This window comes from Leptinotarsa decemlineata, unplaced genomic scaffold, assembly GCF_025532065.1.
Source record: "Leptinotarsa decemlineata unplaced genomic scaffold, Ldec_3_MD MMD2_tig00078422_RagTag_RagTag, whole genome shotgun sequence".
NCBI classification, from domain to species: Eukaryota; Metazoa; Arthropoda; class Insecta; order Coleoptera; family Chrysomelidae; genus Leptinotarsa; species Leptinotarsa decemlineata.
The window spans coordinates 17,343,643-17,371,573 of record NW_027412747.1 but is presented as its reverse complement, the minus strand read 5'-3'; the positions used below and the strand labels follow the sequence as shown (position 1 = coordinate 17,371,573).

Here is a 27,931-nt window from a genome sequence, read left to right as displayed (position 1 = left end):
TTTTTAATAGTGTGCTTTGGAAAAATAAATAAACCAATTATTTAACGTCGGACTTTCGTTGGTGGTTTTGACTGATTGTGATAGCTACCAATTATAATAGAATAATGTCAAGATTAGGTTACAGTAATGAAGATTTCTTGAATTTATTACTAATTTATGGTGAGTGCAATAGAATTGCAAGTAGAACATGCCGAGTATTTCATGAAAGATATCCACAACTTCCGAACCCGAATAATAATGTGATAAATCGACTACTAAAAAACTGTAGGTTGAATGGAACCTTCCGTCCAAAAATCATTCGTAAGAAGACTAAAGTGGATGATGATGACAACAGTTTTGGGATACTTTCATGCATTTTCAAATGCTTCTCTGCACGAGGCTGAAAGGGAGATAGGTATACCCTACGTGACAATTTGTCGAATTCTTATTAAGCATAAATGGCATCCCTATAAGTTCTACTGTGTCCAACATTTGAAAGAGACTGATTTACCTCGTAGAGTGGAATTCTTTGAATGGTTACTTGTCAAAACTCAAGAGGATGAACATTTCCTTGACAATATCATATGGACAGATGAGGCCAAGTTCACAAAAAATGGAGTTTTCAATAGACACAACAGTCATTATTGGGCGCCAGAAAATCCCCATGTTGTCCGCCAAAGGGGTTTTCAAGAAAGATGGCAATTCAATGTATTTTGTGCCATAAAGAATGAGTCAATTTTGTATATCGAGTTTTATGATGATAATTTGAATGCATCAAAATATGAAGATTTACTGAGGAATGGAATTCAAATGATTTTAAATAATAGACCAGGAAGAGAATGTGTATGGTACCAAATGGATGGTGCTCCACCCCATAATTCTCATTCAGTCAGCGAAGCTTTAACCGAAATCTTCGAAGACAGATGGATTGGTAATAATGGACCTTTTCGTTGGCCTCCTAGAGCACCAGATGGCAATCCATTAGATTATTTCGTGTGGGGTTTAATTAAAAATATGGTTTACTCTACTCCAATAAAAACAATGGAAGATATGAAATCGAGAGTTACAACTGCTTTCAATAGTTAGAATCCAGACTTGATCAGAAGCGCTACACATGACAATCTTTTGAAGAGATTACACGTTTGTTTAAGTAGAGGTGGAGATGTGTTTGAACATACACTGACGATTAAATCAACTCATTAATTTATGGGTTTATCATTTTCAGTTCGTGTTTCAGCGTTAATAAAACTATTGTTTGAATAGAAGTTTCATTCGATGGTTGAGGAGTATTTTAATAATTATCTTTTCATTGTATTATCTGTGACTAATTGAGAAACATCAAACGAAATCTGTTTTACAAAAATGAGTGATGAACAAGGAAACCATGTCAATTTCCGTTTGAAACAGTTTACCTCGAAAACGGTTCAAAATAGAAATAGTATTATCTGAACGAAGTTCATTGTTGAAAACGCTCAGAGCAATGGAAAAAATATGAATAGGCACCTAAAAATGAAAAAAAAAACTTTCGGAAAACTCTACGGTACTTAAGGAGATGTGAAAGTTGCTATTGTGCTTTTATTCAACTCAGTCAACCAATTTCCAGGGCCATAATTCAAAAGGGAATAATTCACACAATTATAATCAAATCTTACCGAAACATCTCGAAATGTAAAATTAAATTTCTTAGTATGTCGTGAACGTCGACGATACAAAAACTACAACAAAAAATACAGGTGCGTATTTAAAAATTCAAAGATGAGGGTGGCCCAAGTCAGATGACACCCTGTATAAAAGATTCATGGACATTTTCTGATAGCCCACATCAAGTGCCAATGACAAAATGTGGACAGATTTTCAATATGTCTGCGAATAAAGAAGATATAGACAAAAAATCATTTGGGATTTTTTTGTTTTTCCTGTATATCTCCAGAACCAATAAAGCTATATTCGATTTTTTACATCATTGAATGGATCTCTAAAATTCGCAACTTTTCCACAATTCAACTGACACTGTATCTCTTATCGTTTACGAGATCCCCATGTACAGAAACGAATTTGAATAGCCCTGTATACAGGTCTTAGCTTCAGGAAAATTGGCGCAAACTACTTTTTCTACAATAGATACCTCTATGAAGTAAGTTTATAAAGGGTCGAAAGCATTGTCAAAAGAAAGAAGTTCTATATCAAATCAAATCAAAATGTACTTTATTGTCGAAAATGAAATCTCATTGACAAAGTGTTACTATTCTAAGAAATATAAGATACACAACTTAAAGGATATTGTCAAAGATAAAGTATTATTGTCAAAGTGTTATTATTTTAAAGAATATAAGTTATACAAATTGAAAGTAATATTTGAACATTTGGTGATTTCAGCATTTTGGGTTGAAAAAGTAGTCAGAAAGTAATAATATATATGAAATAAATAATATTATATTGAAATATATTGAAATAAATAATAATAATAATGAATATTCTCATGCAACACATATAAATGTAAGTATGAGAATATAAAAACTATAAAGCATAAAAATATAATATAATAATATATAATATAATAATTTATATTTTTATATGTTTAAAAACAGATTTAAACAGATAAAAATATGAAAGTGAATGCATAGAAAATAAGTAAGTAAGTATCAACTTCGTAAACATTTCCAACTTTAGTGGTACATGTTATGCCTTTGATCTCAATTGGCAAATGGTTAAACATTTTTTTTTCCATTATATATGAAAGACCTCTCAATTTTTGATGATGTTGGAATCGGAAAACCTATATTGAGCTCATTTCTGGTATTTCGTCGAAGTGAAATGAAAATTTCCGTCCTGTATTTTTTTGCATCAGACATAACATTTCCAATATGTATGGAAGGCAAGGTCAATATTTTATGGTTTCTGAATAAAGGTAGGCTAACACATAATTTTTTTAAAAATTCATTTCATTATCCGATATAGTTGGTTTCAAGGGCGATACAACGATTGTAGCGGTCATATATTTTTTCGATTCCATTTTTATTGTACGATTCGTCTTTAGCCTCAAAATAGGCCTTCGTTTCGTCGGTTACCTCTTCATTGGCGCCAAATTTCTTTCCAGCGATAATTCTCTTGAGGTCTGAGAACAGAAAAAAATCGCTGGGGGCCAAATCTGGTGAATACGGTGGATGCAGAAGCAATTCGAAGCCCAATTCATGCAATTTTGCGCTTTCTTCTTCAAAGGGGGTCGTTTTTCCGCGATTTCGTCCTTCAAACGCTCCAATAACGCTAAGTAATAGTCGCTGTTGATGGTTTTTCCCTTTCCAAGATGGTCGATGGATATTATACCCTGCGCATCCGAAAATACTGATACCATAACCTAGCCAGCCAACTAATCTGTTTAAAATCTATTTTTCCGTTAACCAGCTGTCGCACCCCTACAAACGACAACCCTCAAAAGTCGAAACTTGTGCGAGTTAAGGATTAACGAGGTGTAACCTTTTAACGTGTGATTAAATAATGCGTCTTGGCACGCTTTAGAGTCGGTTCATCACGTACAGTCCACTCAAATGACGATCGTTTTGATTCTAGCGTGAAGTGATGGAGCCATGTTTCATTCATTGTCAGATATCGACACATATTGAGTTTTTATGGTGGAACAGCTTCAAACACTGCTCAGAATCATGAATTGATTGTTGTTTTTGGTCGATTATAAGCTTGCCCGGCACCCACATTGAACAGAGCTTTTGCATATCCAAATGTTCATGCACGATAGGTTAGGTCTAAAGTGAGTGGGTCTATTCGACCCTCCACCGTAACCCGCAAGGGTTTATTGTGGCTCACACCTTTTCACACTCGACCAAATAAACCCCTTTTTTTTCGCTAAAAAGAAAATTAATTTTATCCATTTTCTTCAACTAATTACAGTTGCTTCACTCAAAAGGTTATATATATATATATATATATATATATATATATATATATATATATATATATATATATATATATATATATATATATATATTCCCTAAGTATACCCTGAAGCTGATGGATTCCATCCAGAAAAGAGCCATCCGCCTGATTGGAAACACGAACATCACTTGCAACCTTCATAGTCTAGAACAGTGGTTCCCAAACTGGGGCACGCGTACCCCATGGGGGTAAGCGACAATTTTTAGGGGATACGCGGCTGGCCAACAAACCATTAAATTTTAATAGAGGAAAAGACTCTAAAATCCTAGTTATACGCAAGGTGGACGTGTCCCTTAATAAAGTAAAACCTCCAGCTATGTTTTATTATCTGCCTTTCGTTTTTGCTCAACTTTTTGTTTTCCATTTTATGATGACTAAATTAAAATAAAATGAATTGATAAAATGAAATGAATACGAAAACCAAAAGAACAATTGTTTTCGATTATAATGTGAGCGGGATACGGGAGCGCAGAGTTCAGGTCTCAATAGTGTGGAAAGTGAAAGAAAGAGTAGGTGCGCATTGAGAAGGAAGGGTAAACACCGCCAAAACAGTGTTTTTGCAGTAGTCCGTTTTGCCTATTAGTTTCGTGGTTACTCAATAATGACTATTGGAAAGGAGCAGCTTATTGAAATCTCGTGTGATTCCACGTTGAAAAAGAAATATTCTGGTACCACATTTTTGGATCCGTGTTGGAAGGGAGCACAAAGAACTGTCTCACACTGCTATTAATTTTCTTGTTGGGTTTTGCACCACGAATTTATGTGAGAAAGTGTTCTCAAGTTTAACTTATCTTAAAAATAAATACAGAAATAAATTAAATGTTGAAGATGACTTGAGATTGTATTTAACCAAGATAGAACCCAATTTTGAACATCTGTGCAAACAGAAACAAGCGCACCCTTTCCACTAATTTTTGTTTGGGAATTAAGTGTTTTTTATATTTTTATTTTGTCTTGTTTGTTTTAATGCAATCAAAATTAAATTATGTATAAATCTCTATATAAATGCGTATAAATATATTTATATAAATATGTATAAAATGTATAAACATAAATTATGTAAGCAATATATCTTTGTTTTTATTTAAACATTTCTAATTGAGTTACACAGGTTAAATCTATACTTAATAGAAAACCTTGAAGCTTTTAATATGGTTTTATTTCTTACTACTGAGAAGGGGTACTCAAAATTTTTTGGTGCTAAAAGAGTTTGGGAATTCTTGGTCTAGAACATCGAAGTAAGGTTGGAGATTTGTCACTCTATTATAGATACTTTCACGGATGGTGTTTTTCGAAGGTTAGGTTTCACTACGAATTATATAGATGTTATACTAGTAGCGCCATCTGTGTGTTAGCCTACGAACTTTTCATACCATCTAGTAATTCTAGTAGGTTGTGTTGAGTATTATTTCGCAACACTGGTACGATTACAGAAAATGGTTACAGTATAATAGGCTTGTTCTGGTTCTCTGTTCCTAACAGTCAGAAAACAGTCACCCAACTGAATACTGAACATTTTGTCGCGTTAACTTTTTCAGTACACAACTGACTCACTGATTCTGGACAATTCGAAACAGTACTAACTGAGAACCAGAACAAACCTAATATTATTTCTATTGTGAGAAATAATCTCACTTTTGGATTCCTTTTTATGAAAATGAACTGAAATTTCACAAATATTCCCTTTTCTTTATTCTTTTGATTTGTATGTATCAGAAAATATTTTCAGAGCTCATCAATCATCGGTTTATGTTATATTTCAATTGTTTCCACTGTTTCAATTAGATTGTATTGTTACGAAATGATGATTACAATTCATAAATTAATGATTTCATTTCCTAAATTAGACGTGATTCATGGGGTCCAGAATATTTGAGATAAAATTTTTCCAGCGAGGTTATTTTCAGATAATAACATACTGAGATCTATCTCTCAATCAAACAAAACATAATACTGAAAATTATTTACCTCTGACAAGGTTTGACAAAAAAGTCAAGGTGAATCTACGGTTGACAAGTCAACTGTGAATGTTCTTTAATCAATGATAAAGTTTGTAGAAATATTTATTGCTAGGAACGTTGAAGGTAAATAAAAAAATAATCGGGTGTAATTATTGTATTTTTAAAATGTTCGCTTTTTAAGAAAATTTTAAGTAATACCTAAATTAATATAATCAAAATTTTAATAAATATGTTCATGAATGCGTGGCAATATGAACATTTTCAATAGATAAGACTTCATTTCTGCCATATATACGAGGTCTGTTCAAAAATGTAGGTGAATCCTCAAATTTTGCGGGCTACCATGCGAAAAAAAGATACCAGTGAATAAGATTCGGATGCATTTGAATATTGAAAACACAGAGAGTATGTTTCAATGTATATAATCACAATCACAGTTACAAAAGGGTGGACTGATGGAATGTATACGCCTAACATGCCTGCAAATAAAGGATCACGACTAACCATTGTGCATTGCGGAGGAAGTAAAGAATGGGTTCCGAATTCTTTGAAATTATGTGGAAAAAACTTGAGGACTGCAATGTTGACTATCATAAGAACATGGAAGGTAATATTTTCGAGGAATGGTTTGAACACATTTTGTATGAATTTCCCCCCACCAGAGAGCATAAAACTCATAAAACAAGTCAACAAGGGAAACCGCATGGACATTTGGGAAAACTTGAACATCCATAAATTCAACAGTCATAAAACACTTATCGAGGAACAAGTACAAATCAAAACACAACAAGACCTCACACTCAATATATTAAACAAAACCATACACATTCCTAGAGAAGATCTTACACAAAGAAGAGTACCTGACGCAGTACAAATACAGGCAAATTTACCTAAAGTACCTGAAATACCTGAGCTGAGACGCTCTGACCGTATAAAGAGGCAGACGACAGGATGACAAGTTCAGTTTGAGGAGTGCCTAGAAAATGACAGTACTACCAACTGTCGAAAGCGCTTGCAGATAATTAATAGAAGATATAAAGCTTCAAATCCTTTTTGTAAAATTTAATATTGAAATACTGATAATAAAGGAAAATTAGTTGCATTAAGTAAGTAGGATTCAGAAGTATTTTCAATTATCACCCTGTTATATGAAAATCAAAAAATAAATAGATAAGTACTATTCTGATCATTCCCATATTGATTTAAATGTAAGAGCCAGTAGACAAGCTGTTTCAGCCTATTGGGCATCGTCAGTACCGGGCGGGCGGTCCTCGATTGAAGACAAAATGTGAACAACCATTTTGTCTTCAATCGAGGCAATTACTATTATTGTTCCTGTTCATGAACTGATTGTGGTACATTACTTTTTCCGGAATGATTATATCTGTAAAACATCTTATCTCGACAGATGAATAATGCCGGAAACATAAATCAACTGCGAGTCGATCAATCCGTTTTCCGGATTACCTTGGATTTGGGTGAACTACAATTGTGAATTATTTATTCTTCCTCAGGAAATTTATGGTTAGTCTCATCTCGGGATATACTAAGCGATATATTTAACAATATATTGAAATATACGAGGCGTTATCAAAACGATTATAACTGTTGAAAGTTTGAACGGGAACCTCTGGCGTACAATGAATCCAAAATATGCACTACTCACAAACACCAGAACTGCAACACTCTTCTCGACCACCAACCAAGTCGGCGTCTTCAAGAGATGAAGTAGAGTCATTACTTACCCTAAATCTACCCTATTCATGTCCAACACGTTGATAAGAAAACGTTTTAAGGTTAATTATTATTATTCAACTAAACTATTTGTAGATATAAACAAAATATTAATGTGGGGGTATACTCGGTTAATGGCTTGTTTTTTGTTGAGCATATGAATCATTTTCGGGTTGAAGTTTTTATTTAATGCAATTTGTTTCATCAAATTTGATTCCTTATTATAATTATTCTCTGTGGATATCAGGATACTGATAAGTCTGTGGATCATGTCATGATAAGTTGATAATTTATATTGATGAAGGTGATTAGAATGATTATTGATGGTTGTGTTTGTATGGGTTGTTTTGTGGTAAATTGCTGAATAGTTTTTTCTAAGTTGTCCATGAAAATTTCAGCGAGGAAGGGATTTAAAGGATTAGCCATTACGAGACTTACTTTTGTGTTATGTATTGTGTTATTCATTTCAAAATATTTTTAGCCTAGACATACTGACAATAGGAATGGATATCAGAATCTATACTAATATTATAAACACATTTGTGAGGATGGATAAATATATACAGGGTGTTCCATCTCAGACGAGCCACCCCATATATTTCTTATCCGAGTGGGTGGAAAAAATTTCCGAAACACGTCGGATTATTTTGTTTGGTTGCTTGAACGAGCAACCTCCTTATAGGGTGCTCTTCAACCCCTCAAATTTGAATAAGGGAGAGGGGTTGAGTGATACTTTATTTGAAAGGTCTTGAAGCCTCTTTACAACGGTGTATGAAAAAAAAACCTAAATTTGATGAACCATTTTCGCTAAAAATCAATTTTGCAGCTCGAATGAGCCACCTTGAATAATTTTGTTATTTTTACATGTTCAAGCCCATTTTTATTAAGCCTTTTTACAAACTTAAACAATCTTCAAAAAATCATATTCTTGAAAAAATTGAATTGCTTTATCATCATGATTACAATAAAAAAAATCAAATCTTCGTGTTTAAATCAAATGTTCAAATTGTCCTCCAATGACTTCCATACAATAATACAATCTTGACTGAAAAACGTCTCTGACATGGTTCAGCATAATTGGAGTTATTTTTCGACACTCATTCACAATTTTTTGGCGTAGTTCATCCAAATTTTCATGGTGAGTCACAAAAATCTTGGACTTGTGATGTCCCTACAAGAAGTCCAGAGGGTTCAGGTCAGGAGATCGGGCAGGCCACTCCGTAGAACCTCTTCTTCCAATCCTACGATCGGGGTATTGCAAATTGAGGTATTGGCGAACTGGTGCGACGTAGTGCGGAGGAGCTCCGTCTAATAATAATAATAATAATAATTTTTATTCGCAATAACAAAATACATGTACTAAATTTCAATCATTTTCAGATTTGCAAATAAAATAGTTCAGTCAATTAGGTTCTGGCGAACCGTCTATGACAACTACTTACAAGCAGAACGAGTATAATTAGATAATTTAATTAATGAATACTGCTAGCGAATCAAATTTTGAAAAGAGTTACAACAGAAAAAGAAAGTATAAATATAAATAAAATAAAATAAATAGAAATGGAATTTTTAATAATCAGTTCGAAACACTGTTCTATCTGAGATATGTGTTAATTGCGTCAACTCAATTTGTTTTCTTTACTAAGGATCAATTATCACAATAATTATCCCATCATTTTGATTCAAACGTTCTCCATTGTATATCATCTCATAATCATTTAATCTATATAATAATTCATTTTTGATTTCCCAAGTTTCAGTTAATAATATGCAACTAAATGATTTTTTTATTTGCGAGATATAAACTTTTAATTGGTTAAAATTTTTAAAAATACTATGAATATTAATATGGCATATAGAAAACGTTTAAATGTTCCGAACATATCATTCAATTCCTGTATAGAGTGAAATTCTGTTGTATCAATCTTCTCTTCCTGGAAATCTCTTATGAATTGATCCATTTTTGTTTTATTGCCTAAGTATAATTATTCCACTCACCTCAATTTTTATCTATAAATGTTAACTTGTAGAATATATATATACACACATATATATATATATATATATATATATATATATATATATATATATATATATATATATATATATATATATAAATTTATTTATATCTATTACATTCAAGATTACGCAAAAACAATGAAAGAAGGAAAACTACATAAAAAAAATATAAATGAACTATAAAATTCAAAAATTAAATAGTGAAAACAAATGATTTTTTTTTTCAAAATTCAGTTCACTTATTTGTTATTTCCGAACGTTTATTAACAGATTTACTCCTAGTTCTTGGTCCTGTTGGTTTTATAGGTGTTAGATCCAACTTACTTTTCTTGTATTTTTTTGGAAATGCAATTGTTGTTCAAGTAGTAGAGGATCGTTTTCTAATTGTTCAGTTATTAACGGATCAATCGCATTTTCCAGCATTTCAAGATAACGTTCGCCAGTTAAATTACCAAGAATAAACAGAGGTCCAATTAGGTGATCTCCCAAAATTCCAACCCAAACGTTTAGCTTTTCTGGATGTTGAGTGTGAGTTTCTCGAAATACATGAGGATTTGTATCGCTCCAAATTCTACAGTTATGCCGGTTAAGCACTCCATTAAGTAAAAAAGTGCATTGGTCAGAAAAGCAAACGTTGTACAAGAAATTTGTGTTATTATTGATACGCTCGGCCATAATTTCGCAAAACTCTTGCCTTCGATCCCAATCATCATTTAATTCATGAATTAATTAAATTTTGTACGGATGGAACTTGTGTCTATGTAGAATTCTGAAAACTTTAGGTTGACTAATACCGGAAACTGCAGAAATTTGTCGTACAGATTGCGTGTTTGGTATAAGCTGGATATGTCCCAATACCGCCACAGCTGCTTCTTCATCATTCACAATTCCAAAGGGTGCCTTTTTTATCCATTACTGAACCCGTCTCCACAAATTTTGAAATCAATTATGACGAACGGTACGTTCAGGATGGTTTTGGTTAAATATCCTTGCAGCCGCTCGGGCACAATTTTGTTTTTGGTAATAAAGCTAACCAGCCTAACACGTTCTTGCAATGTGTACAATATATTTTTTGAAATTTCAAACAAATCAGCAAAGTAGTAACTCAACAGATTGATTTCAATTCTCAAATGATCAAAGAAACGTTACGACCAGATAATCACCTTCTAAGCACAAAAAAATTAAGGCAAGGAAATGTTTTGCTGTTTTTTCATTTATTGTATTGAGAGAAAGTATTATTGTATAGAAGTCAATGGAGGGCAATTTGAACATTGGATTTAAACACGCTGATTTGATTTTCTTGATTGCAAGCATGATGATAACACAATTAAATTTTTCAGGAATGTAATTTTTTGACAATTGTTTGAGTTTGTAAAAAGGGCTTAATAAAAATTGGCTTGTGCATTGTAAAAATAACCAAATTATTCAAGGTGGCTCATTTGAGCTGCAAAATAGATTTTTGGCGAAAACGGTTTTTCAAATTTACGTTTTTCATACACCGTTGTAAAGAGGCTTCCATGACCTTTCAAATAAAGTATCACTCAGCCCCTCTCCCCTATTCAAGTTCGGGGAATTGAAGAGCCCCTTATTAGGGGGTTGCTCGTTCAAGCCTAAAATATACGTCAAAAGATGTCCCTCAAACAAAATCATTCGACGTGTTTCGGTAAATTTTTCCGCTCACTATGCGATAAGAAACATACGAGGTTGGCTCGTCTGAGATGGAACACCCTGTATGTGTATGTAATTTGTGGCTCTTTCAAGCCTAAATGACTGAACGGATTTAGATGAAATTTTACATGAATACAGCTTATACATAAAAATAACATATAGGCTACAATTTACAAAGGTTTTGTGTAATTTTGTTCGTAATATAACGATAAGTATTAAGTAAGTCGAAAAAGATCTTGCTCCGTGAGATCTATCTTGGCGTGCGCTGCCTATATCGTTAGAGTTAACATGTAGATGAATTTCACTGGTTCGGACTTCCATTGTCTACTATATAAAATGATTTGAAATCCCTGAAACAACTAAAAAAAAAGAATTGAAAATGAATAACTGAATTATATTATATTAACCAAAATACCAAAATAAACCTGAAATGAAATAATAGTGAAATAAAATACAAGTAAAAATAGAACAATTGAATAAATAAAATTAAAAAAAAATGAAAAAAGAAAATAAAAATAAAAAGTGGAGAGATTCCAAGTCACGTTAGTTCACGACGTTTCGATTGTTAGTATCTACAATCGTCTTCGGGTGATGACTGGACTGATTCCTCCGAGAGATGACTATTTATGGGTCGTTCGAGTACTTTCACTTATCCTCGCTTTCCATTTTCCGCTTCACTGGTTCCGTGGGAGATGAACGTTTTGACGGGAGTTGACCATTTTTCGCTTGATGATGGGTTTCCATATGTTGCGTATTTCTACATGTTGTCCAACAACGTATTCAGCCAAGCCAGCGTAGAAATACGCAACATATGGAAACCCATCATCAAGCGAAAAATGGCCAACTCCCGCCAAAACGGTCATCTCGCACGGAACCAGTGAAGCGGAAAATGGAAAGCGAGGATAAGTGAAAGTACTCGAACGGCCTATAAATAGTCATCTCTCGGAGGAATCAGTCAAGTCATCACCCGAAGACGATTGTAGATACTAACAATCGAAACGTCGTGAACTAACGTGACTTGGAATCTCTCCACTTTTTATTTTTATTTTCTTTTTTCATTTTTTTATTTTATTTATTCAATTGTTCTATTTTCAGCTATTCATTTTCAATTCTTCTTTTTTAGTTGTTTCAGGGATTTCAAATCATTTTATATAGTAAACAATGGAAGTCCGAACCAGTGAAATTCATCATGAAACATTGTCAATCACCATCAAACAAACGTTACTTGTAGATAATGTACCGTAAGATTGTTTATTTTAAATAGTTCTAAATAAAAGTCCGCGATAGTATACTATCTACCTTTTATGTGGTGCCAGTATATTCCCAACACTGAGCCATAAATACAATTAAATTGGATGCTTCTTTATAATGCATATTTTAGAATATCTGTCAAATTATTATAAACATTGATACAATTTTCGTTCTAAGTATTTAATACAGATAAACTTTGTCTTTTACAAATCGTTTAAATGTTATCACGATAAGATTAACTTAACGCAACGCAGTAAGCCATTACGCGTCGCGTCTACTGTAAGACGACGTGGGAAGATGCGCGGGGGTAGAGGGGCGGTCTAAGCAATGAAGCGTCATCGCCGAGAACGTGGGCAGACGCGTTAGGGAAAACGTCATTGACGGTTGTGTTAGTTTTGCGAATTTATTTATAGGTAACACAATTCGGTTCTCGAAGCTATTCGTAACTAAGTGCAGTTTACATTTTTTCAGTTACTGTATTTTTAAAGTAAAAATATTAATTTGTTTAAAATGGTCTGTCACGAAATTTAATGTGAGAAACCAAATTCTACGCGGGCAACAACTAGTAAATTAATAATTTACTTATTTTGCAGGAAATGGCCCGAGCGGAATCGCCTTATCGTTCCTGTTGTCCGGAAATATACCGTACGTTATTTCAAATTCACACCCGGACGAAATGCTAGCTGCGAGGCTGACTCCGGCTCTCGGCCAATGTTTGCTTCAGCAGGACTTGGAGACGTTATCTTCAGGCCTCGAAGGGAGAACGACGAATCAGATTTCCCTGCTGATGGACGCCCTGCTACACCCAGGCGCCGATATCGGGTTGGAGATGGAACCGCTGGTGGAGTTCAGGAAAACCGGTAATAAGGTACGTTTGACTGTGCTTTTTTGTTAGTTTTTTATGTTCAGAAAATAACGGGAATTTTTTTATTTCACGGGTTTGAAGAGTTCTTTTTTTTGATATGTTGTTTTACATGCCCCCTAAGCGCTATAAGCGCTAAGTGCTATAAGCGTTTCCAAGATGGCCGTGAAGACGTTGAGGATGACGTACATCCCGGACGGCCCAGCAAATCAACATCCTATTAAAACGTGGAAGTGGCGATTTACTCCTCAACGTAGTTTCCTTTTAGCTCGATACACTGGACTCAGCGATGCTCCAACTTCTTGGGCAGAAGTTCGTAGTTCAATTTGGCCGTGGCGACAGCGAAGAAAGTGCTCTTCCAGAATGTAGAAAGTTAGAAGCACGAAAAACATCAAGAAGGATTTTGATTAAGTTCACATAGGGAAGATTAATTCAACTCAAAAACGCAGTAAATCCGATACGTTTTGAAATTGAAAAATTTGAACTCCCAGAAGTACCCAGCCTTACCTAAAGATGGCAGTAGTTGTTTGAAAAACATCAATTCATTAGAAAGTACACAATCTGTAAAGCATATGTTTCAAGTTTGAAGACACTGCATTATTTATTATTTGTTTGGCAGTCATCAATAGCGAACGTTTTCGGTAAATTTGTGAAAATGGAGAAAATTGGTCATCGTTATGAAGTACAATACTTTTATTTGAAAGGCATCAGCCCAACCAATGTTGAAGCTGAACTGAATTCTACTCTAGGTAAGTCCGCTACGTTTACAACATTAAAATATTAGGTAGCAGAATTTAAACGAGGCCGTACGAGCTGCCAAGACAAGTATAGCAGTGGTCGACCAAATGAGGTGACGACTCCATAAACTGTGGAGAGAATCCACAAAGCGGTACTGAATGATCGTCGACTGAAAGTGCGCGAGATAGCTGACTTAGTAGGCACTACAAAAAGTGCGTTACATCGTGTATTATCTGAAAATTTGAACATGAGAAAGCTGTGTGCCGCGTTTGCTCACACTCAAGCAGAACCAGTGTCGTGATTTGAGTGTTTAGCGAAGTTTTACAGCAACAGAGCAGAATTCTTGCGTCGTTTCATAACCATGGATGAAATATGGGTCCATTACTTTACACCCGAGACAAAAGAACAATCAAAGCATTGGTCTCAACAAAGAGAACTGGCCCCAAAGAAGGCGAAGACCGTTTCACCTGCAGGCAAGGTTATGGCATTGGTTTTTTTTTGGATACGCGTGGGTTAATTTTCATTGACTATCTTAAACAAGGTAAACCTATCAACGGCGAGTATTATGCGAACTTAATGCAACGTTTGAGTGAAGAAATCAAGCAAAAACGGCCGCATTTGGCCAAGATTTTTGGACAGATTTAGCCCCCTCGGATTATGTTCTGTTCCCAAACTTGTAATTAAAAAAAACGGTATCGAACGTATTGAACATCGCTGGAAAAATTGTATAGAGCTGCAAGGAGGTTATGTTGAAGAATAAATACATTTTTTTGACAATGTTTGTGTTTTCTTTGTTGGGCCGGGAATTTATGGGACCACCCCCGTATTTCAGTTCATTTAATTCTATTTTTGAGCACAATCTTCATTTTACTTTATTACAGCATTCAATGAACGTAGACTTTGAGACTAATAAAGTGGTTAAGTTCAGGAAAACACTGTGTTTCAATATTGTAATACAATATTGAATATTGTAATACAATATTCAAATCACCTACAAACGTGATTGAAATGAGCGTACTGATAATTCTCTAGAATATGTGCCGATGATTACGAAGGTCAATAACTTGGTGAAATTTGTTTATATTATTGCTTCACCACTGATATTTAAAAATCACTTCACAGTTTAAATGTTTTATCAAACTAGGTACAAGAATGTACCCACCATTTATTCATCTCTTGTGAAATAATTGTGATATTCGGAAGCTATTTTATGCTTTTGTTTTCTCGACCACTTGTTATTGAAACGAAATTTCTTTATTATCTACTATGACTTGCGATTTTACTTATATTAATAAGTTATATGAATTGTCCTATTGCTCAAGCTTTGTCAACAAGTTGCCCTTAAGACAATAAAGCATATTTATTATTATTTTTTTTTCACTGTAGTGTGCGCTGGTCAGGCCCTATTCCCCGAAGCCCCGATACATTCGGGACGACGCGCCAGCATTATCAACCAATGACCACTCCCCACACCGTGGGGTAAGTGATCATTGGGTCCGAGAATCATGTGCCCTGAGCAAGCGCAGTGAGCCAAGAATGACAGCCTTCTGCATCTGTGCGGCAAGCCGGTATGATTTTAAGATTCGAGAGTAGAGAGGACATCATTCCACCAAGGACTCCAATAATCAGAACAATCATCTTGACAGAGTGATCTGAATAGAGTCTGCGGAGTTCGAAGAGAAAATCTCGATATTTTATCCGTTTTTCCTCCTCTTTTCTGACGACATTCATCTCGCCAGGAGCTGAAAACTCCACGACAAATATCGTTTTGGTCTGGTGGTCGAGAAGGACTACATCAGGTTTATTAGCTTGTATGAGCCTGAGGGTGGGGAACGAATAGCTCCAATGAATTCGGCACTTCTCGTTCCCCACAACGGATTCAATATCCCCCGGAGCGTAGGGCAACACCGGTGTCTCGTCAATACCGTAAGAGTGCCGTAGATGGTAATATAACTTTCTTAGGGCCGCGTTATGTCGATGGATATAGGCCGAGACCGCATATGCTGGACATGCTGATAGCAAGTGCATTAGGGTCTTGGGCGCCTCGCGGCAGGCCCTGCACCTTGTGTCAGGAACCTCTATACCCATCACGCGACTGCGGTAGACTAAGGTGTTGAAGACACCATCCTGGCAAGCCATGATGAACCCCTCAGTTTCCGACTTCAGCCCACTCGACCTGAGAAAAGCGAACGTCAGGCGCTTTGATAAGCCAAGGTCTCCAATGTTATTGAAGAAAACCCCATGCATTGGCTTTATTATTATTATTATCATTGCTCTTAGATTTTCATTTATAATTCATATTATTCCACAGATCGACCATGTAGTATTAGGCAAAGGACCTCCCGGCGGTTCTTGGCACAGAATGGACCCTCAAATCCTCACCCTTTCCTTAGCCAGTTGGATGTCACTGCCAGGATTACCATTCCACTCTACAGATTCGAGAGAAAAAAGGGCTTACGCCTGCGACGTTGCCAACTACTACGTGCAGTACACGGAGAAGATGGATTTGAACAAGCATTTCAGGAACAACGTTCAAGTCACTTCAGCGGAGCCCGTGGACTGCGAAAACAAATGTCACAACTTACATTCAGAGAAAGCTAGGACGAGGAAGAACAACTGGGTGAAGAAAATCAACAAGGAGATAAAAGAGAGCGTAGAGGCTTGTATCGAACCAGAATCCGTTGAGAATCGAGAGGAGTACAGGAGCTGCTTCATATCGAACGCAATCAACTGTCTGATGATGAGGGGCAGACGAAAGTCTCGATGTAAACGCTCGAAGGAACAAATGGTGGACGATAACCCCATGCGGGTTATCAATCTAAATCGGGGTCAAGAAAAGAAGCGTTCAATTAGTTTTTGCTGTGATTCTAGTAATGTATGTGATAGGTACGATGGTAAATCGTTCAACGATAGCATTAATATTTACTCGCTAAGAAATTCCTGTAGCCTAGACTACAATTCTGTGCCTTTATCTTATAATTTCCCCTGTTGTGATTCTAACTCGAACTGGATCGTGAACGCCTCGGACGGCAACACTGGCGAGAAGATTACTTATAGTTGTAAATACCTAGTTTTAGCGACTGGCGGGAACGATCTGCCCAACAGACTGGACATTTCCAAGAGCAAAAAAGACCCCAGCTGGCTGTTGTACGATTCGAGTAGTCTGGAACATAACTTGAATTCTTATGTGACTGAGAGAAAAGGGGGGGAAGTGGACCCCATTTTGATAGTAGGAGCCGGATTGAGTGCGGCAGATGCCGTTATTGCAGCAAGGGCAAAGAATGTTCCCGTTATCCATGTTTTCAGGAATAAATCGCCGGACCTCAATAAACAACTTCCGGAGAATTTGTATCCTGAATATCATAAGGTAAATATAATATATTCGTCTGAATATGTCAAAACTTGCACAAACTAATTCATTCCCCAGTCTCGCCATAAATTATATTTAATCCAATATCAACTTTACTGTTACATTTTTGGTGGGTTTATAGTATTACTCTTCAATCGTATGCTAGACCTGTATATAACGTCCTCTTCCTTGGTGATAGCTACAAAAATGTCACATAAGCCCTTCATCTACTGATTTCTTTAATTGCAATGAATTGATTGTATAGTTATTGGAAAACAGGTCTTGTTAACCAAAATAATTCGGTAATAATGAGTTTATTTGGTACCAAGGCGCTGAAGGGCCACGTGTGTGTTATGGGCAAATATTTAACAGTTACAACTGTTGATTAGCTATAACCGGCAGCTCAAACTGTTGATTATGGGCAAATAATTAACAGTTGAAACTGTTCATTGATTATAACCGGCAGTTCAAACCGTCGATGAGCTATAATTAACAGTTTGAACTAATGATAAGCTATAATCAACATTTTAAACTATCGATGAGCTATAATCAATAGTTTAAAGTATCGATTAGCCATGATCAACAGTTTAAACTATCGATTAGCTACACTCAACAGTTTTAACTATCGATGAGCTATAATCAACAGTTTAAACTAAAGATAAGATATAATAAATAGTTTGAACTATCGCTGAGCTATAATTAACATTTTAAACTATCGATGAGCTATAATGAATAGTTTAAAGTATCAATTAGCCATGATCAACAGTTTAAACTATCGATTAGCTACACTCAACAGTTTTAACTATCGATGAGCTATAATCAACAGTTTAAACTAAAGATAAGGTATAATAAATAGTTTGAACTATCGATGAGCTATAATTAACAGTTTAAACTATCGATGAGCTATATATAATAGAGAAAAGTAATTCAGTGTTCATATAGAAGTATTTGTTTCGAAAGATTTTTTTTCTTTCGTGTAATTCAATGTTTATATAAAAGTAGCTGTTTCAGGAGGACTTTCTTTCAGTTTGTGTCTGAAAGTTACTTCTTTAAATGATCTACACATCCATGTATTGAGTTACTTATTTTCAAATTGATTACTTCCTTCCTTTCTTTGGAAGATTCCCTCATCCTTTTTTTGTATGAAGATGGAGTAGTAGAAAACCAAAAACTTTCTTTCCCAAAAATGAATCACTCTTGAAAATATAACCCCTTCAATTCAAAGATAAGCTATAATTGACAGTTCAAACTATCGATGAGCTATAACCAACAGTTTGAACTGTCGATTATAGATAGTTTGGACTGTTGAATAAAAATACCCTGTTGCCTTTCAGCTCATTCATAATTGGGTACAATTTACAAATAACATTATTTCGGGAAGTAACGAAAACTTGGGGGAAAATTGAGAAAAGAAAAAGTAACCCATTTACCACCTACAAAATAGGTAATAATACAAAAACAGACCAGTTTATTCCGATGTTATTTAAGCCTATTGACATGAGGTGACATCTGATTTTTGGTAGTATGTATGTTAGAAAAGGCTAAATGGACAAAAAGTATAGCATTCCTTAGTTCTGAAAATATGATTGTCGATAATGTAATTAGTGATTTGTTATTGTTTAGAATTATTTCAAATGGCATTTTTACCTCAAAAGGGTTATATAAAAATACTGGAAGCAGATGAACTAAATTTTGAACCATAAAATTCAATAATGAAATATAATGAAATAATATGTAAAACATGCTATTGTGCGTATGTGTTTTTTAAAAACACACATACAAATACACTCTTCAACAAGTTTGTGAAAAAAGAAGTGAACCCATACATAAATGAATAAACCTGAATTAACCAACTTTTCTGAAGAAAGGTTGGTTGGGTAACAGGATCAATTAAAAAAACAATTGTTTTCTTACCGACGTTTCGAGTTTGAATTAATTCTTCAGGGCTCTAACAATGAGTTTTTATCAACATACCTACCACAAAACTTATACGATTATTATCGTTTCAATTTTACAAGAAATAATGAGTTCCTAATTGAATTACTCACTGATAACACCAACACGAAACGACATGAAACAAACGAAGGGCTTTATCTGTGATTCTGATGAGGTGTTGTCTGTTTTTTAATTAACGACAGAAAGAAAAAGAATGCAGAATGGGTAAATTATTCAGGTATTTTACTTATCAAACTAGAATAGTTGGATGATCAAAATCAAAAATGTGTCCATATTCTTTTTCATGTTCAACGAGGGCTGTGGGGTTTTTTATATTTAGTATCTTGGAGTCTCTCATGTGTTCTGAAATTCGTGTTTTAAGATACCGCCCGGTTTGACCAACATATCATTTGTGACACTATATTGGATTGTATGTTCTTGTGATGTTTTTGTTTCAAGAAAAAATGCTTTCCAACTGTATTTTCATTTGAAAAGGCCACTTTAATTTGTTCGGTAGTGAGTAACATTCCAAGTATATCATAAATTTTCTACAAATGGAATCTTGTTATATTTGGGTATTTTGGGAAGAGGAACTTCTTTCTTTAATTATTTTTCTAATAAGGGCTCTTCTCAAAATACAGGGGTGGAACCCAAATATCACAAAATTTCATTTGTAGAAAATTCATCTGATAAACTTGGATTGTTGCTCAGTACCGAACAAATTAAAGTGGCCTTTTCAAATGAAAATACAGTTGGAGAGTTTTCTGGAAACAAAAACAATACAAGACATACAATCCAATATAGTGTACAAATTGAACTGTGGAAGCTGTCACAAATACTATGTTGGCCAAACCGGACGGTATCTTAAAATAAGATTTTCACAACACATGATATACTCTAAGAAACTAAATATAAAAACGCCACAGCCAACTATTCTAGGTGTTTAACCATATTCATTTAAAATACATTTGAGCGAAATTATATATATCCTCAAATGCGATAGTGTTAACACCGGAAGAGATGTTGATGGTCTTGATATTGAATATTTCAATTTGATAAGCAAAACACCTGAATAATTCACCCTTTTTTCATTATATTTCTTTCTGTCATTGATTCAAAAACAGACACCATCTTATCAGAATCACAGATAAAGCCATTTGTTTGTTTCATGTCGTTTTGTGTTGGTTTTGTATCGAAAATTTGGTTGTTGCCATGTTTTTTTTTTAATAAATCTTATACGTCTACTGGTTTTTAAAATAGTAATATTAATATGAAGCAACTACTTTTTGGTGAGTAATTTAATTAAAAACTTATTATTTCTTGTAAAATCGAAACGATAATAATCGTATAAGATTTGTGAGAGGTATGTTTATAAAAATTCATTGTTAAAGAGCCCTGAAGAATTTAATTAAATTCGAAACGTCGGCAATGAAAACAATTTTTTTTAAAGAAAAAATTGATCCTGTTACCCAACCGACCTTTCTTTCTTCAGAAAAATTCTTGGATCACTAAACTAGTTAACTAAACAAATAATATTTATGATTTCAGGTACACCAGATGATGGTAAACCCTGACTCCACATACCCATTATACACCGCTTATCCTGAATACAACCTCACTGACCTCAATGACAAATCACGCACCATAACCCTCACGTCAAAAGAAGGAAAACGAGTCGAGCTCAATGTCTCTTTTGCTGTTGTCCTGGTCGGCTCAAGACCGGATCTATCATTCCTACCTCAGAACTTCAAGCTAGCCATCAGGAAGAACCTTCCTCTGGACTGCAAAACGAACCCTGTCGACATAAACAGGTTGTCTCATAGCGTTATCGGTTACGATAATTTATTTGTGATTGGCCCTCTTGCCGGGGATAATTTTGTAAGGTTTCTACCAGGGGGGGCTTTGGCTGTTGTTTCGGAGCTGTATAGGAGGAATAATTATAGCTGACCGCAATGATTGTATTCACTTTATTCACACCAAAAGATATTCGTGCACTGAGTTGACATCACACTTGACAGAAACTGGATTAAGGCCCTCACTCTTGTGCTGAAATATTTGAAATGAATACGGGTGTTTCACAAGGATGGAAAGATAGATTTCATATTAATATAATAATGTTTATTTCTTTTTTAGAAATTTGCAGTTTATTATACAAAATAGTGTGCAAAACGACACTTGATGTGTGTGAAAGGATAAAGTACAATAACAAATATTTTCATGCCTTTATACTTATCAGATCGTAGAGTTTTTCTTCAAGGATACAACTACCGTTCAAAATTGATATTTCTTTGATTCAGGACTACAGGAAAATATTGTTTCTTTTCAATATGTTTGAAATGTGGTGTGCTTTAAAAATGATAAGAAATCTAGGATCAAATTGCAGGTTATTTAAAAAAAGGGGAAATGATACAATACAAATTGAAGAAAGTAAAATTCAAATTCAGACAGTTTGACTAAGATTCGTCACATGATATTTCGTTTCACCAACATTTTTGGGAATTTAAATTCTTTATCTGTGGACAATGGATATTTGAATCAGGATCCAAAAACTTCGAATTCAAACAAATTCTTTTTTTCTTCAGAAACGGAAAAGTTACATTTTTATTCTTTCAATACACACATTTTTAGTGTACAGTCGAAATTTTGACTTTGATGTTTCATTTTTATAAATCGAAATTTTAACCAAAATTTCGACTTTACATCGATTGAATCGATTTCAATATTTTGATTTATTCATAAAATTTTGACTACAAATTCGAAATTTAGTGTTGCAATGTTGAAATACTCACTTTTCGGGTCGGAATTATTAAGAAACAAAAATTAAAATAGTGTGGCCTGTCTGCCCTTCCGTATTTATTTATTTTTTATACATAATGTATTCATTGTGTGAAACCTATTATAAGGGTTTTTCGCCGTAGTCTGCAGGTTTTTTATACCTGACGTTTCGTCTACTACTGCGGCAGACATTATCAAAGGCGATGAGAAAACGGTCGAAGTGTTCGAGTTGTCCCCAACGCAGAGAAAACAACCCGATCACTTCGACCGTTACTTCATCACTTTCGATAATGCATACCGCAGTTGTGGACGAAACGTCAGGTATAAAAACCTGTAGATCACGGACAAAAACCCCGAAAAATAGCTTGACACAGTTATCTCCGGCCGCGAAAGTTAACATTCCTTGAATTTTGGCTGAAAACCATTATTCGGGTTTTTTGGCTGTGGTTTTTATACCTGACGTTTCGTCTACTACTGCGGCAGACATCAAAGGCGATGAGAAAACGGTCGAAGTGTTCGAGTTTTCCCCAACGCAGACAAAACAACCCGATCACTTCGACCGTTACTTCATTACTTTCGATAATGCCACCGCAGTTGTGGACGAAACGTCAGGTATAAAAACCTGCAGATCACGTACAAAAACCTCAAAAAAATAGCTTGACACAGTTATCTCCGGCCGCGAAAGTTAACATTCCTTGAATTTTGGCTGAAAACCATTATTCAGGTTTTTTTGGCTGTGGTTTTTATACCTGACGTTTCGTCTACTACTGCGGCAGGCATTATAAAAGGCGATGTGCTTAACGGTCTTTGAATATATTCATTATTATCATTTAGACATGATTCTAATGATCCATTTCCATATTTATTTTAATGATGATATATACTCGTAGGGTGCTTCCTAAGCACATTAGGAAAATTTTAAAAAAGTTCCAAAAATAACCTTTTTGTTCAACCATATTTTCTCTTTGAAAGGAAAATATCCAGTGTTTCGTAGAATCAATTTCCTTAATTCCAGTGAGTTATGTGAAGAAGTTCAACAAGTTTTTTCGTGAAGTAGTTTTTTTCTATAAAATTGGAACCATTCTCAATTGATTGTAAGTTATTTGTGAAAAGTCACTCTTTTTGAGATTTTTCAAACTCGGCAACTTGTATGTATGGACCCCTTCATGAAGTGGATTGTTTTACAATTATTAATCAATGCTGCCTACACTTATTCATCAACTCTCATAGCATATAATACTTCAGTTTGAGATGAATTAGAAATCTTCAATGTATTAATTATTTATCCTGTATACTTACATTATTTATTCTGTTTTTTAAATCAAGTCATGAAGAAAAAAGCTATAAAGGGGCAAGTAACATCGTAATAGCGGTAAAATGTACTTATTAAATTCAAACTTTGCAAATACGTAAACTTTTATTTCCGATTCTGAAAATTTGCGAACAAAAAAAACTTATTTTGTAAGAAAATATTTGCATTTCTTCAACTGATTTATTTTTTTCTACTTGTTTCAGCAAGGAATCATGAATGATCATTTGATATTATAACTTAATGATAACTTTCTTGTTAATAAATGGACATGAAAACTTTCTTGAATTCGTTATAAGATGACAATAAATACAATTTGGAAAAAGAAAGGTATATCACTGGACGATGTTTCAGTTTCGACAGGCGGCGTAAGACAAAAACAACCTAGATTTGTGGAAATAGTTATAGATTGGGGTGTGGTTGACTGCTCTGCTCTGATTTGCTAGTTATACTATAATTGCAGAATAGTAGGCACTAAATTCTCAGAAATGACTGGCATGTTTGCCTTAATCTGTCTCTTGCAGTCGTGCACGGAAATAATCTTAACTGATAAGGAAAAATTACTTACTTACAGTATTGTATTATTCATTATTTTCTGAAGAAAACCCGTCGGATGATGAGCAACTATCGCGATCGCTATTTTTCAAGGTAATAATCAATGTTTCAATTGCAATGTCCATTCTAGTGTCAACATTCCACTTTTTGTCTTCTTCTTCTTTTATCTTATGTCTAATGCTTTTTTTCCATGACTCGGGTGTGAAATTTTTCTTTGCAGTAGCTAGTAGGCATTTTAAACATCAAGTTTTCCCTCGCCATTTGGATTTTTATTTGAGCCTATATTAGCTCCATCAGGTTTAGCTCACAATGGCAAGGAGGGAGGCGGTGTTCAATTATGTTCTTTCACGAGCCATTTTGTCGACAACATATCTCTTAAAATGAGGTATTTGTTTCTTCGCAATATTGAGTAATTGGATTTTTAACATACTATCATTGAATGGTGAAGTTTTTTTGAGACAGCCAGTCAATGATATCAGATTTTCGCCAGGTAGTTGTTGGTGACTGCACCAATTGTTTGATGTGGTAGGAACCATTGTTCATGACAACAACAGAGTTTGGTAAATCTTTAAAAGCTAACTTTCGAACTTTTGTGCGTCCATTTCCTCGTGGTAGTTATCAGTTTTCTTGGACTTGAAGAGTAATAAGCCGTTTTACAAAAAACTAAATCATTCCCTATGTGAGTTATTATGATCCTCCGTGCTTTGCCAGCTGGCGCTCTTGCTTATGTTGAAGGCCTTCAATAAAACCTTGTCGACAACCTATTATTTTTAAAATCTTGCCATACCTTCGAGATAGTATGGTCTTGATTCAACCAAGTCACATCTAAATAATTAATCTTTCTACTTCCAAGACGCTCTTGGATTTTTTCAAGTAATTTCTCCGCTGCAAAACACTTTCTCCTTCTGTTAGAGCATTTTTTCTACCCCTTTTCCTAAATTTATTGTTATAATTATCTTTAATGTGCGCAATGAGACACGTCGTGATATTTTGGGCATAGATTCATCGGAACTTATTTCGGCTGCGACTTTTTTTAAGGTTGGGATTTCATTTCGGAAATAGATCAAATGGAAGTTCCTACGAATAACATATTTGGTGCAATCAAGCTAAATTTGTTTTCTTCCTCAAGTTTCAATGTCTTTAGGTACATTATCACATTTACCTTCATTTTCTTTAAAGGTTTCAAGAATTCTGTGAATACTTTTCGTTGACACTTTAATTAAATCACGATACAGATTAACTACATCGTTATGCAACATATTTTCATTCCGTTCACGAGACCCTCAATACACATTATATATAATAGTTCAACGAAAGTCTTTTTTTTGTGGAGAAAAATCAGTTTTTTATCGACCTTCCACAATCTGAAAAATTTAAAAATTATAATGGAGAACTTTATTATACTTGTATAAAGTAGCAGGTAACAAATAACCAGAAAAGGTCGATGAAAAATATAATAATTATTTCTCCTACAGATAAATTCGGACGTCTGCGTTTGCTTTGACTGCTTTTAGTTTATATATTGCCCACAATTGACAACACAAAATTAAACTGATTTATAATGATATTTCCCTTGTTTCAGTCCTTGAACAAAACCCTTGGTTTTTACCTGATATCAGTTTTTTATTTATTTACTGTTAATCCTTTTCCTAGGTACCTAATATTGTGACGTCAACTACACTAAAACTTCTTTGGAATGAATTAAATCTATAATGTGTTCATCTATTATGTTCATCTAGGGTAGCTATATACAAAAATGTCCTTATTTATTATATATTGAAAAAAGTATTTCCAATATTGGAGTTTTTATAAGAGAAATTCAAAAACTGCCATCAATGTTGAAACAGACCTGAATCTTTATAACTAAAATATAATAATAGATCAAAGAAATAAAATTAATATTTACTGTACATATTCAACGAATTTTACGCTCATGAATGTAAACCTAACCTAACCACGCTCAGCTGATGGCAAATTCTCATATCTCTCTATATCTTACGGCAAATTCAATCTGTCGTTCTTTTTTTCGCCTCACAAACATCTCTGTATCTGTAACGTTGCCATTTTTAAGTTTTAGTCGCAGAATATAATTGAATTTTTTTATATTCATTTAATAAACATTGATGCTGTTGAATATATTTCATTAGCAGGAAGTTTCTTTAATGAATAAAACTATAACTATGACTATTCAGCTACGTGTGTATGATTGAAATAGAAGATGATAAAATATATAGAATCACAACCCGACAACAATGTTTTCGTTTTAAAGCAATAATATTTTTGAGAATTCAGTACCTACTATTATGGAGTTTTAGTATAGTACAACACTATAGTAACTGGTTTTCTGTGCTGTGATTGCCGAATAGTTTTATCTCCTTATTGGCAAAGTGTAAAGTATGGAAATGAAATCATTCCGCAGGCATCCTTCTAACCTCCCGGCTCTCGACAGAAAATCACTAAACTCCAGTGAGTAAAGGTAATGACAAATCCCCTTACGAGGACGCCATCTATGAGATCGAATATCAAAGATAAACGAAGCTCCCCATGGCGGTCAATTGCAAAGCCAAGCTTCCACATCGATCGCCGACAAAATTCGTCCTACAGGTTTCACTGCAAGGCAATCAGTTATTAACTTGAGCTCAAACACAACGCATTTATTATTCAACACCAGACAGCGCCGTTTCGACCCGCCATAGGTCTCATCAGTGGTGTTTGGGCTCTGGCTTTCAGCTAGATGCCTTGCATTGAAAGCTGCAGTGAAATACAAAAAACGAATCTCATTGGCGGTCGATGTCGAAGCTTGGCTTTGCAACTGACCGCCTTGGGGAGCCTCGTTTATCTATGATATTCGAAGAACAAGTTCTATAGATGGCGTTTTCGTAAGGGGAGATGTCATATCCCTTAGGCTTGTCCTTTAAGGACAGTTGAGTCCAGCAATCATGAGTGTGTTGTGTTTGGGCTCTAGTTTACCATTACACTCCAGATTCACCAAATTGAAATGTACGCCTTCTGAAATATTACTCATTATAATTCTTTCAGTAATTCTGACTCATATTGCTTGTCAAGACTAAGACATCATTGCAGTTGTGAAATATACTCGATAAAATAAGGTAACATCTAAATTCAAGGTTAAAAACATTTTTGATCATGTGATGAAGTCCATTAGCACCCTCTTTCTTACATCAAAGTATGCTAATTTCTCTGTCAGTATAATTCCTTTTTTTACATTTTCAATATTGCTGAAACAAAACTTGTTGAAGATCATATACTCTTTGACTATATGCTGAAATACATATTGAATTCAGTACAAAATCATTGGAAAGGCGAAAAAACTGTTTAAAACATAGTGTGGGTACCTTATAGTGATAGTTCAGCTGTGTGCAACTCTGAGGTTAATGTACATTCAGTGTTGGTAAATTTTGTTTACAGCCATTTATTAGATTGTTAGAAAACTTTTAATTGTTGATCTTTAGGAGATTTTACTTTTCGACTTTGTTATATGTAAAAAATATATTTTTTATTAAGAAAGTGAGTGAGCACATTTATAAGTTATTTTAATAAATGGATGTCTTGCAAATTTGTTGTTTTCTTAACTCGTTTCATTCATTTCCTTTTTCTATTTTTTTGATATCAATACCCAAAGCAGTGAAATCAAATATCAAATTGTTTGACGTCATATTGGATGAACTTGTGATCGAAAACCAGGCAGCACTGTTTCGAATCGCCATTGGTTCCATCAGTGATGCTGGGCAGGAACACTGAATTGTGCAGAAAAATACAAGCAAGATGACGACGTCATCTTCTATGACGTCTATATATATATATATATATATATATATATATATATA

General features: G+C 34.4%; 1 protein-coding gene across 2 annotated transcripts in view; it reads left to right on the top strand.

Moving 5' to 3' along the window:
* LOC111516099 (oxidative stress-induced growth inhibitor 2) overlaps positions 1-27,660 on the top strand; it is a 64,704-nt gene extending 37,044 nt beyond the window's left edge. For both annotated transcript variants that reach the window (XM_074186190.1, XM_074186191.1), the window contains exons 3-5: positions 13,154-13,428; positions 16,472-17,527; positions 20,993-27,660. In XM_074186190.1, coding sequence (XP_074042291.1) covers positions 13,154-13,428; positions 16,472-17,527; positions 20,993-21,391 — 1,730 coding nt within the window. In that variant the 3' untranslated portion in view covers positions 21,392-27,660. The remainder of the gene's footprint in view (positions 1-13,153; positions 13,429-16,471; positions 17,528-20,992) is intronic.
* The last annotated feature ends 271 nt before the right edge of the window (positions 27,661-27,931 follow it).